Below are 14,004 nucleotides of genomic sequence, written 5' to 3' on the forward strand. Positions count from 1 at the left end.
GTGAACGGCCTAACAAAAAAATCGGATTTCACAACAAATCGGATATGGGTCGTTTCAGGTTGCAGTCTGAACGTAGTGTAGGCTGCATGTCACAGCAAGTGTCTGTGTTGATCTTGCCGGAGTGCCCATTCAGAATCTTTTCAGTCGCTAGTGAAAGTCGCTCAGGTGGAAATATGCGTTTCAAACAAAATGTTGCTTCCCGGTTGGCGGGATTCTCGCAATGCGGTGTGTGCATGATCAGAAGTGGAACGAAGTCTCGCTACCACAAGATAACGCGTGATTTCATAAGACTCTTTACTGGCTGTTTGTGCTTTCTGTGGTGTACAGTACGTTTGTAAATGTTATGCGCTCTTTTATCATCATGGGAATTGATTATAGCTCTAAATAAATATTGAAGTTTTTTTAAAGAATCCGTATAACTTTATTTGTACGCCCGTATACTACGTTTATTGAATCAAATCTGTATAAAATACAGACATTCCGTATAGGTTGACATGTATGAATGCAGTGTCTCCTGAGGGCCTGAAGATCACAGGCACTCGGTGACTGTTGTAGTGGAAGTAAAGCAAACCTACAACTGTTTGGGAGAACATGGCAAACCGGACAAATGACAGTGAAATACAGTGGTGCTTGAAAGTTTGTGAACCCTTTATAATTTTCTATATTTCTGCATAAATATGACCTAAAAGATCATCAGATTTTCACACAAGTCCTAAAAGTAGATAAAGAGAACCCAGTTAAACAAATGAGACAAAAATATTATACTTGGTCACTTATTTACTGAGGAAAATGATCCAATATTACATATCTGTGAGTGGCAAAAGTATGTGAACTTCTAGGATTAGCAGTTAATTTGAAGGTGAAATTAGAGTCAGGTGTTTTCAATCAATGGGATGAGAATCAGGTGTGAGTGGGCACCCTGTTTTATTTAAAGAACAGGGATCTATCAAAGTCTGATCTGCACAACACATGTTTGTGGAAGTGTATCATGGCATGAACGAAAGAGATTTCTGAGGACCTCAGAAAAAGCGTTGTTGATGCTCATCAGGCTGGAAAAGGTTACAAAACCATCTCGAAAGAGTTTGGACTCCACCAATCCACAGTCAGACAGATTGTGTACAAATGGAGGAAATTCAAGACCATTGTTACCCTCCCAGGAGTGGTCGACCAACAAAGATCACTCCAAGAGCAAGGCGTGTAATAGTCGGCGAGGTCACAAAGGACCCCAGGGTAACTTCTAAGCAACTGAAGGCCTCTCTCACATTGGCTAATGTTAATGTTCATGAGTCCACTATCAGGAGAACACTGAACAACAATGGTGTTCATGGCAGGGTTGCCAGGAGAAAGCCACTGCTCTCCAAAAGAACATTGCTGCTTGTCTGCAGTTTGCTAAAGATCACGTGGACAAGCCAGAAGGCTATGGGAAAAATGTTTTGTGGACAGTTGAGACCAAAATAGAACTTTTTGATTTAAATGAGAAGCGTTATGTTTGGAGAAAGGAAACCACTGCATTCCAGCATAAGAACCTTATCCCATGTGTGAAACATGGTAGTGGTAGTATCATGGTTTGGGCCTGTTTTGCTGCATCTGGGCCAGGACGGCTTGCCATCATTGATGGAACAATGAATTCTGAATTATACCAGCAAATTCTAAAGGAAAATGTCAGGACATCTGTCCATGAACTGAATCTCAAGAGAAGGTGGGTCATGCAGCAAGACAACGACCCTAAGCACACAAGTCGTTCTACGAAAGAATGGTTAAAGAAGAATAAAGTTAATGTTTTGGAATGGCCAAGTCAAAGTCCTGACCTTAATCCAATCGAAATGCTGTGGAAGGACCTGAAGCGAGCAGTTCATGTGAGGAAACCCACCAACATCCCAGAGTTGAAGCTGTTCTGTACGGAGGAATGGGCTAAAATTCCTCCAAGCCGGTGTGCAGGACTGATCAACAGTTACCGGAAACGTTTAGTTGCAGTTATTGCTGCACAAGGGGGTCACACCAGATACTGAAAGCAAAGGTTCACATACTTTTGCCACTCACAGGTATGTAATATTGGATCATTTTCCTCAATAAATAAATGACCAAGTATAATATTTTTTGTCTCACTTGTTTAACTGGGTTCTCTTTATCTACTTTTAGGACTTGTGTGAAAATCTGATGTTGTTTTAGGTCCTATTTATGCAGAAATATAGAAAATTCTGAAGGGTTCACAAACTTTCAAGCACCACTGTAGTGGAAGCCTGGACACCAGACTAGTAGCAACTCTATCACTAGCTTTTTTCCCTTCCCTTTTCTTGTTTATTGCTCCTTTCTGGTGTATTCTCACACTCCACTCCATTAGAAGGCGATACCGGAACACCACAGTTTCACACTTCCGGTTTCACACAGTTCCGTCGGCGCCATTTTCTTTTGCTAATTATTCAGTCTGTGCACCGCGGCTTGGTGATTTTACGAACAAATTATAGCTATATTACTCTACTGAGGCATGGGGAGGAAAAAGAAGAAGCAGATGAAGCCATGGTGTTGGTATCCTTTCTGGGAAAAGCTGCTGGTTTTGATATTTGAAGTAGAAAAATCTGGTTTGTTAGCTAGTTACTTAGCCAAGTTAGCAAAACACGATTTCAGGCGCCGGCTTATTCTGTTAGTCAGCTTTAAGTATTATAGAAATAATCTGTTATTTGTCTGATATTTTAATGGTTCATCACCAGGTTTGTCTTTTGTAGTATCATCTAGGATTCTTATAACATTTCGTAGCTAAAGACTGCTATAAGATTCGAGACTTATTTGTCACAGGGGCAGAGGTGCAGTAGCGATATTTAGTTCCTGAGCATTTCGGTATGACTAATATTTATTATTTTTTTTAGTGCTTTAGCGCTTTTTATTCCTCAAATTCCAGCTGACATGACGAAGAAAATATCAGGTTCCAGTTGATATTTTTATAGACCTAGCTCTGCTTGTTGTTATTGTTTGGCTTAAAGTTATTTGATTTTAAAGTGCATATGAAGTGAGCTTTTTGTTCGTTTTTACCTGCTGTGCAATAAGCAAATAAAGCACTTTTTTATTTTATTTTTTTTTTAAAATGCGTAAAAACAAAAGAAAACCCTATTCAACCACAGCTATACACTACCGTTCAAAAGTTTGGGGTCACTTTGAAATGTCCTTCTTTTTGAAAGAAAAGCACTGTTCTTTTCAATGAAGATCACTTTAAACTAATCAGAAATCCACTCTATACATTGCTAATGTGGTAAATGACTATTCTAGCTGCAAATGTCTGGTTTTTGGTGCAATATCTCCATAGGTGTATAGAGGCCCATTTCCAGCAACTCTCACTCCAGTGTTCTAATGGTACAATGTGTTTGCTCATTGCCTCAGAAGGCTAATGGATGATTAGAAAACCCTTGTACAATCATGTTAGCACAGCTGAAAACAGTTGAGCTCTTTAGAGAAGCTATAAAACTGACCTTCCTTTGAGCAGATTGAGTTTCTGGAGCATCACATTTGTGGGGTCGATTAAATGCTCAAAATAGTCAGAAAAATGTCTTGACTATATTTTCTATTCATTTTACAACTTATGGTGGTAAATAAAAGTGTGACTTTTTCATGGAAAACACAAAATTGTCTGGGTGACCCCAAGCTTTTGGACGGTAGTGTATCTTTAAAGTAAAAAAAAAAAGGCCGGAGGACTGTGTGGAGTTTTATTGCCGGAAGTACTTTGCTGACGTCACGCTGGTTGCTAACTGCTTGTTTTTCCCAACGCTTTGTTTATGGTTGTCTATACAACGTATATTATCAGCCTTTTATTAATGATTATAAAGCTGTCTAGTGATTGAGTGGAATGAATCACCAATTCTAGCCCTCAAGGTAGTTCAAATGAAGCAGAAGCCGACTACGAAGATTTTAACAGCCAGTATGCACCTTAAAGTGCGTCACGGATAAATTCAGGAGCAAGATCAATGTAATTCTCCTATTTTATATTAAACTTTGGTCAAATATCTGTCACATTTTGCATTTTGCGCAATTTTTTTTACCTTGCGCAATACCAGCAAAATTCAGTTGAAATCAAGCCATTTGAGTTGAATTGGTCCGCCTCTGAAAAAACTTTGCATTTGGATTTCCCGGGAAGCAATGATTTTCGTGACATCGTGTGCAGGACGCGTCCTTCTGAATCCTACATCAGCGCTGGTTTGTTTATGAGAAAATGATCTGGTGGTTTTCTGCAAATTTCTTCAACGTTATCGCGTAATTATTAAAATGGTTAACAGATGTATCGTAGGAGGGTGTAGCAACACCAATCTTGATGGGATTAGTACTCATCGTTTTCCAAAAGACCGGACAATGAGAGAGAAATGGGAGCGCTTGGTCTACACAGGCTGTGCACTGAAACCGTGCAAAGCTCGCGCAGCCTGCTGGCGCTTCCGCAGGTAACGTCACGAATCTGGCTCCAGACTCCCTCGGGATTTTTCCGGATGCGTTTTGTTATCTTATTTTTTTTCTGCTGTAGACAGATGGCCTTGTGCAAAATTACCCTTCTGGATGAGTGTGTAAAGGGACATACTTTCATATAAAAAAAAAAACGAAATTGTTCCAGAATATGCACTTTAAGCCAGTATCTCACTGGGCTGTGACAGCTTGCAACAAATTGCAAACGTCATTCGTGAGAGAGTTTCAAAAGTGTCTTCTCAATTTCCTCGCACGAGTCGCAAAGTGTCGCTCCTTCGTCGCTGAATTTTGAACATGTTCAAAAAATTCGTGCGACAAAATTTCTCTCAAAATAGCCGCAAATGCGTCACTGGTGTCGCAAAGCCGTCGCAAACCCTTCTCAAGTCAGTTTCCATGAGGCTTCCTCTACTTCCCTGGCTGCCGAGGGAAAGCCGGGCTGCGACAGCTTGCGACTAGTTGGAGACACAACAATTGCGGTAAAATATGCGAATATCAATTCAGTGTGATTCCAAGTGAAAATTGTCGCTAATTCGCATATTTTATCGCAGTTGTTGTCTCTCCAACTAGTCGCAGGCTGTCGCAGCCCAGTGAGGTACTACCCATACGAACACGAACCACTGCTGATGTCGAAGACCAAGATAACAATATTCGCCCATTTCTTATATCCTGCAATCTTCTGGTGGCCAGGCCCAGGCTGCTGATAACGGTACAAAAACCAATACTGGGCTGGAAATCAGTTTGGATGTTGAAATATCGGATGCTGAAATGTCAGATATTCAAATATTATCACAAGTTTACATGTTCTCACAGATTTCCCCCCCCCCCCCCCAAGATTAATACTGCTGGAAATGATTTGCACATTTACGACTTGTCATCAGTGTAAATGTACACTGTTGTTGGCCAGAGTTATAGTGCTGAAGCTGGAACATGTATTTCATGTCAACAATGCAGAGTGTGAAAGGGTTGTATGGGCGATTTAAAAGCTTCTGTGCTGACGAAAAATACCATGGAACCAGTAACTAGACATATAAAAGCAATCTAATAACATCACATTTCAGCTTGCATCCGATATTCGAACATCGATTGCACATTTACGATCATTTCGAGCAGTATTAATCTTGGAAAAACATCTGAGAGACCATGTAAACCTGTAATATTTGAACATCAAAACTGATTATATAGCCCAGTATTGTTTTTTGTACCGTTCTCAGCAGCCTGGGCACTGGAAGTTTCCAACCACGCAGTAGATTGTGGGCTATATGAAAGGAGCGAATGGATGAGCAAGCTGATATTGATGGTCTGACTCAGACAGTATTAGAAGCACATTATGAAAGAATGGTAGCAGTTGAGGCTTGGTTAGTTTTAAACTACATTATTTGAATAAAATGATTAATTGAAAGAAAGGAAACGTGAAACAAATATTTTGTTCAGCCTCGTCCAATAATTACTTATTATTTGGTGCTTCAGTGACACAATATCGACCTCCTGGGTGTTTTTTTGTGTGTGTTTTTACTGTCTGCTATTAGTGAAATCTGATGGTAAGTTTGTAACTGAGCACGGATGTGAAATCTCCGCGTTTCCGCGGAAATCCGCGTTTTTCAAATTGCCTTTCCGCGTAAAAAAATCGTTTTCCGCGTTTTCTAAAATTAAAAAAAAAAAATATATATATATATATATATATATATATATATATATATATATATATATATATATATATATATATATTCGGTAAAGTCTGGCGCGAAACTTTTCCGGATTTTACTAAGCGGAAGTGACGAAAGCTCCTTACAGCGATCTGATCATTATCGCTGTGTGGAGAGGAGTCGCTATTGTACATGCACTGCTACGAGCAGACCTGCCAACCTTTACGCATTTTGCGTAGCAGATACGCATTTAGACATCAATCTACGCTGCTACGATTTAACACTTCAAAATACGCAAAAAGCCATTGATGGCTTTGAGTTCAAAGTAGAGCTCTGCACTCCCGCGGGACCCAACGCAAAGCAGTGCGGCGCGGGGCAAATTTTGAAAGCTCATTTCGGGCGGGAGGGGGAGGTGATAAGCTGCAGTCCCGCTAACTAAAAACGTGTTTAAAATAAAATTTATAAATTATTAATTTATGTCTATCATATATAATTTGTGCTGGATATTTTATTTGGCATTAATAAAAACATTTTAAGATGCCTAAATTTGCGGATGTGGTCTAATCTCGCGTACGTTTCCGATTCCTTTCCGCTCTTCCGTGTTTGAGATCTCCGATCGTGGCAGAAGAGCAGAGCTCCTCTAGTGAAGCTCACAGTGCTTCAGAAGTGCTGCTTTAAAAAGAAAGTGGGAGTGCAAGTGCGCAAACTGAGAGCTGTCAATCAAAGTGAGAGCTGTCAATCATGAGCGCATGCAGCGCTCAACTTGGAATGTGTCAGCAGAATGTCAGAGTCTAAACAATAAACTTACAATAAACCTAACAATGCCACCTATAAATACACAACATGTAGATCTACAGAACGTTATCTGTGCCATCTCACAGCAGTTTGCTTAGCTATTTTTAATCAGGGCAAATAGCCTTATAGCCAAAACTAGTATATGATGCTTTAATTTATGGAGATGCCTTTTGTTTACACGTGATTTCCAAATGAGGGGTATTGCAATTTTATATTAGTCTAAATGAACATCTACACCAAGTTGCAAGCATCAGGGGAAGATTATGGACGCACCAAATTTGGCTTAACGGTCATTTAATGGTGAAATGCCGTTCGCACTGTCAGCCAACTTCGGGTTGTTTCTCTGAATTCCGACAATAAACGAGACCATCCGAACACATCTGAAAACATCGTGGTTTGAACTGTGTTGGTTCAAATCAACTTGGTTCAGACCAAGTTGGTACTACAGCTTTGGGAAACAGTCGTTTTTTGGATGTTAGTTAGTTCAAACTTGCATCGTACCATATTGGTTTAATGCTAACTTGGTTGGTTGTTTGGGAAACGCACCCCTGAATGTGAGCTGTAGATATTTATGCTCAAATCCACTCAAAGTAGGGGGCGGGCCACCATCACGCTGTGTCTTTAAATTATATTAATTTCTTATAGGCCTACTTGTATTTCCTAGAATGTAAATGTGAGGAGTGACATATAAGCTATGTACAATATTCTTAATATCCACTGTAGATGTTGGTAGGTGTGTTGGGCATCTCTGTAAAGCCTCAGCTGCGCATGCCGCCTGGCAACGCGCACCCTCGCTACGTGCACTAGGTGAAGGATCGGTCAGTGGAGAGCTCAGCTAAGCTCAGCATGTTTAATTCCCCAAGCCAATGACAAGAACTTTCGTGAGAAATAACGCGAACGTCTGCATCATGCGGGATTTGGGAGCGGGACAAAATATGGCAGGTGGGAGCGGGACTGAAAATCATAATTCTTTGCGGGAGCGGTACTGAAAATTCTGTCCAGCGCAGACCTCTAGAAAGATCTTTAATATTCCGGTTCAACTGTCTGTGCATTCGCGCACTAGGCAACTCGTCTATGGGTGTAACCGCATTGACCAGCAACCTGTAGAGAAAAGAAGACTTCGACCAATCACAGCGCTAGTTTTAAACTCTTCAAATAGGCCTAGGCTATGAGGCGAAGCGGAGAGCCGAGGAGCCGTCAAAACGAAAGTAACGACATTGATTTTCATCCCTCTCGGTCGATCTTCATACTGTGACTGGTTTTACAAGGGAGGACGGTGCTAAACACCGTTTTGAAGGTAAATGGGCAGGGCAAGGGCATTGTGAATAAAGCAAGGACAACCCACAGTGTTCCGCCTTATCTGAAGGAAATATTTGTTCCAGCTTGTTTTGATATTTGACCCAGGCTTCTCAATCCAAAAAATATTGCATAGCCTAAAGTGAAAATGTAGTAGCCTACTGACGTTTCCATCCAGTCGACCGATAGACGCGTTAAAATCTTCTGAACTAGGCTACTCGTGCATGTGAGATTCAATGAGCAGCGCACGAAGTGTTTTCACGTAAGTGCGTGTAGTGGATGATGTGTGTTTTGTGTATGCGCGTGCCTTGCAGTTAATAATACACATGACGTCAGATGAGGATACTGACAGAGAGAGGTTAGCAAATCTAAAAAGAAGCGAGTCTATGCCCCTCAGAAGTTCCTAACGAAGTATCAAGATCAATTGCCATGCCTCCGCCCCCTAAACTGCCTAATCATGCGTTTTGCACAGTGTGCAATTATGATTTTGACATTAGCCATCAAGGAAATACAGGTAATAATATTGCTAACATAGAAATGCTTGCATTTATATACATAGGCCATTAGTTTTTTCCAAATTAGGCCAGGTCAGTGAATATTATAAAGGCTATGTTATTGGATAGGCCAGAGTAGCCTATAATTTATTTTCAGTAAGTTTTTCTGTAAGTGTGGTTATCAGTTTGCATTTACTAAATATTAATATTGAAAAAAATATATTTATATAGGTACTCTGGAATATTCACTTTCGATGTTTAGTGTAGCGAGGAGCAACAGAATCTCTTTTATGGTCAAAACTAAATTTATGAAAAAAGGATTGTGTGTGTGTGTTTTGCAGACTGCCGGCGTCTGTTTTAAAAGACATAGGCTATAGCCCTTTGGTTTTTCTGTTATCTATACAATATAATGCTAAATGTCAAAAGGGACATAGCATGCTATTTGGGATTCTTTGTTGTTTATAATTCCCAATGTATTTAAGACACAATATGCCAAAGGCAGTACATTTATCCCTTATCTTTAAGTTTAAGGTCTGTATAAAGGACATATTTTTGGGGCACAGTTGCCTTGTGCCAAATGTCTTGGTGAAAGCATTGGAAATATATTCATGCCTTTTCATTAAGAGTTCTTGTTTTCTTCATAGTCTGCTTGTATGTTGAATAACTAGATATGGTGGTGAGTGGGAACTCTGTGCTTAGTAATACATTGTTCACATGCTCCCTCATTACAATCAATACTGATCAGCAAATGTGCCTGACCTCACGCCGTGCTGCGCTGCACCGCCACGATAAGTTGCTACTCAAAATTTTTTTCCAAGGTTGGCAGGTATGTACGAGTATGAATGAAAATGGCGGCGTTGTCTGTGAAGTCCGATGTCACGAAAATAGATTCTGGCATTGAAAATAAGTGGCGTTGGGACTGGTTAGAGCGCAAAGCTCCCGATGGAAGTGTTTTTAGTTTGGTTTTTGAAAAACTCAACAAGAAAGGAATCGCACGTTGCAAATTGTGTTGCTGTGAACTGAACTACGGACGGCGTGGATTTGTGACTCTCAGTGGACACGTGAAAAGCGAAAAACACAGGAGTTGAGTTGAGATTCAGAAGACTAACTATGCATTGCCAGGTAGGCATCAATAATAATAATAATAATAATAATGTTTTATCCTACGTATTAAAAACATTACCTTCACTGTTACTTTTTGAATGAAATTTTTAGTTCTCTGAAAATAATGTGATAATTCCAATCTAATTTATCACTAGCACATTTAATATTTACAGATACATTTGAACAATGATTAGGTTTAATCTGAAATTATATTGCAAGTATAAACTTCACAGAAAGTGTGGAATTTTATTTAGCCATTAATTTTTCAGGTGTTAGGTCTGATTGAAGAGAGTAAGTACATGTACTATGAACTGGTGGCAGGGTTTAAATTTTATTGCTAGTTATGTAAGGCCACATAAAATTATATTCTTGTTCCTCATAATCATTACAGCCCGAACCAAAAAAAATTGACCCACCATAAACATTTTTTTTTTTTTACACTGGTAATTTAGCGTCATGCCTCTGAAACCAGAGTCTGCTCCAACCATTCCAATTTTTCGTGTTTTATCCCCCACATAGCAGAAAAATAAAACAAAATAAAATAAAAATAAAATAAGCCCGTCCTACCCATTTTGAGGAAAAATAGTGATGAGAAACAAGAAATTATTTTCATATGGCCTAACATGACATTTGTAGTGGTGGTAGTTTGGTATCAATGGTAACATTTTTCAGACTTAAGGCCAGACACGGCACCCCAAACCTGAAACATGACACTTTTTTCTCATTTTCAAAATTTTTTTGTAAAGTTCTGAAACATGTATCACTAAAGCACCATGAAATTTGACCAAAACATTTTTTAAACTGAAATGTGCTAATTTAGAAATTTTACATTTTATGTGCTTAAAGTGTCACCATTTTAAGTCCTTTTTACAAAAATTTTCGTGGGGGAGACCCCCCAGACCCCCACCAATGGGAGGGCACACCCTCCCATACCCTCCCCATGACAACTTCGTTGTCGTGACGACCCCTTCGGGGTCTAAAAATTTTCCTCTTTTTTTAAAATTTGTCACTCACATCCCTGAACTGAGGTGATGGCAGTGTTTGTATATGTTTTGGCCATGGGTTATACACAGGCTTTGTTTGTTTGTAAACCCATGAAACAACTTTGCCTCATAAAAACATCAGTTTTTATTATTCTTGTCATCTCAAACTTTGCAGTTGTATGTTTCAACAGTGTGTTGATTGAAACGTCAAAAAAAATTCACTTCCTATGCAGTTTAAAGGGCCAGTCACAAAGACTACTAACTATAAGAGCTGAATATTGAACATGAATGAATATCTTTCATAATGAGTATGATTTAACTGGGGGGAGGAATCCGTTGTTCGTGGACCCCATGTAGAACCACAGGCCGTGTTTGCAAAGATCTCAGAAAACACAGGGCTCACAAAGACCGCAGGGAAAAACACCCCTCAACTTGAAATTTCAACTTGGGTTAGTGATGTCAAATGAGCATGGCCGCACACATGAACAGTGAATGTTACCCTTTCTCTACCTTTTTTTTTTTAAATTGTAAATCAGTTAATATATAGACGCACAACTTGGTTAAATCTATAACGTTGGCTGTGTTAATTTGCTGCTTTAAGAAGGTGCCTTGTAAGTTGTCATGACATAATTTCCCCATCTTGGCAGGTTCAGTGTGTGAAGTGGGGGGGAAAAAATGGGTGCTTCCAGAAAAAGTGTGTAAAACTCATAAAAAGCTACTTTAACTGCATTTTTACATTTACGGGTCTGTGTAGCTTTTATTGTTCCATTATCGTGAACTTCAAAAATCCATGCAGTGTTTTGGACTGAAGTTCCAGTACAGGTCTGACAGTGCCACTCGTGCACTATATGACCTACACTGGTTGTCAGTTGCCTTCAGGACTGAGTTCAAGATCACTCTCTTAGTTTTCAAGTGCCTCCATCATCTCGCCCCGAAGTACCTTAGTGACTTACTTATGCCGCTTTTCCACCAAAGCAGTTCCAGGGCTGGTTCGGGGCCAGTGCTTAGTTTGGAACCGGGTTTTCTGTTTCCACTGACAAAGAACTGGCTCTGGGGCCAGAAAAACTGGTTCCAGGCTAGCACCAACTCTCTGCTGGGCCAGAGGAAAGAACCGCTTATGTCAGCGGGGGGCGGAGTTGTTAAGACCAACAACAATAACAAGACCGCGAAAGATCGTCATTTTTAAGCGACGAGAAGCAGCAGCTGTACAAACGCGAAGTCATCCATTATTATTATTGTTGTTGCTGCTGCTTCTTCCGTGTTGTTTTTGCTTCGATATTCGCGCCAAGGTTTATGCAAATGTAGCGACGTAACTGACGTATACAGTGACGTAATTACGTATACAGCAACGTAACTGACGTATACAGCGACGTAATGACGTGACTACCCTTAGCACCGCGAGCTATGGAAAAGCAAACTGGTTCTCAGCTGGCTCGCAAGTTGAACGAGTTGTGCACCAGCACTGGCCCCGAACCAGCCCTGGAACTGATTTGGTGGAAAAGGGTTATATTAGTGTCAGGGAATTTACGAGATCAGGTCAAGGTCGTCTTCTTACCATTCCTAAAACTACACGGAAGACCTTTGCTGACAGGTCCTTTAGTGTTTGTGGTCCTAGACTATGGAATAACCTCCCAGTATCCTTAAAATCAATTGACTCTTGTGAGGAGTTTCGCAGCAAATTGAAAACTCATCTTTTCTCCAGGACTTTCCATGATATGTTGAGTTAAAATTCAAATCATAAACAGTCCTGGTCATGTTCGTAGGCTACAAACGTGGCCAGTGGATTTTTTTTTTTTTTTTAAGATCTTAAGTTGTTAAATTACCTAGTGTTGCACCGATACCATTTTTTTGGCCCCGATACCTATACCTGGCTGTGCAGTACCGGCCGATACCAATACCACTCCGTTTGAAATGTATGTGTGTGTGTGTGTGTGTATGTATGTGTATATATATATATATATATATATATATATATATATATATATATATATATATATATATATATGAAGAGCTGCATACTTGGATGTAAAATCATTGCTATCATGTCTTTGTCAGGCTGCTGCTTACCTTTGTGAAACAGGAAAAAGACTAATACAAAGTGAATCCAGTAGAAACTCTTTGTGTTCGTTCACATGTTTCGTCTTCAAATGTTTTATCAGGTTCGAGGTATTGAAACTGGCCGATTTAACTCCACCTCTCGAAACTTTCAGTACAATGTAGCCATTGTACTCGCCGGAGTTTCTATGCTGAAATATATCCAGACCGCCGACATTTTCTTCTCGTGGTTTGTTTTTCCTCCGCATGAAAAAGCTGCCCCTGTATTGGTTAAGAGCGGCTATTGGCCGGCTCTCATTGGTCTGGAGCAGGTCAATAGCAATAGCTGCTTGGCGTGCTTGGCAGGCATGCACAGTGATCATGTGTGATCACACAACAGAGTGTAGTGAGTGTCGGGAGAGAGAAGGCTGCGTTCAAGTGTCATACTAGCATCAGTAAATGGTATCGGCGCCCTATTTCTTGCTACTCGCCAATACCGATACCACCGTTTTAGTGCCAGATCAGGGCCCCGCCCGATACTGGTATCGGTATCGGTGCAACACTAAAATTACCCCTTAATTTCTATTTATTTTTATTTTCATTTTATTATTCTTAATTTGTTAAATTTATTTCTAGTCTACATTTTAATTTTACTTTTACTTTAAATTTTATCTCTATCATTATTTAAAATTGTATCTAGTTTTATTCTATTTTACTTTTTACATTTTAAGTGCCATAGTGTGTGTGTGTGTGTGTGTGTATGTGTGTGTGTGTATATATATATGTATATGTATATATATATATATATATATATATATATATATATAGATAGTACAATTATATGCGCTATATAAATGCTAATAAACTTAAACTTACAGGAACAACAGTGGGCAATAGCGAGTAGCATTAGTAATAAGCTAGCCAGTGAGCATTAGTTATGAGTGATAACTCAAAGGTTTCATTTATAACATGTATGTAGAAGGGTTACCTTCTCAAAACAATGATTAATATGGTCAGACTCAGTCAAGTACTGTGTCTGTATATTAAATGATCGAAAGCCAATAGTGTTATAAACCAGTGTAAAAGTAGAGAAGGGGTACTTTACACTCTTCCGTGTGTGCAGCTGTGTTGATTCGATGTTACTCCGTAAACAGGGAAGGATCTGGTAGTTGCTGAGACTACCCCAAGTTGCAGAATTAAAATTTCAAGTCGAGT

The 14,004-nt window shown here is 39.7% G+C and overlaps 1 protein-coding gene across 5 annotated transcripts in view; it reads left to right on the forward strand.

Moving 5' to 3' along the window:
• The first annotated feature begins 2,398 nt into the window (after positions 1-2,398).
• The window catches only part of znf207a (zinc finger protein 207, a), a 31,331-nt gene continuing 19,725 nt past the window's right edge, over positions 2,399-14,004 (forward strand). For all 5 annotated transcript variants that reach the window (XM_060901339.1, XM_060901335.1, XM_060901338.1 and 2 more), the window contains exon 1: positions 2,399-2,526. In XM_060901339.1, coding sequence (XP_060757322.1) covers positions 2,486-2,526 — 41 coding nt within the window. In that variant the 5' untranslated portion in view covers positions 2,399-2,485. The remainder of the gene's footprint in view (positions 2,527-14,004) is intronic.

The sequence above is a fragment of the Neoarius graeffei genome, chromosome 20 (assembly GCF_027579695.1).
Source record: "Neoarius graeffei isolate fNeoGra1 chromosome 20, fNeoGra1.pri, whole genome shotgun sequence".
NCBI classification, from domain to species: Eukaryota; Metazoa; Chordata; class Actinopteri; order Siluriformes; family Ariidae; genus Neoarius; species Neoarius graeffei.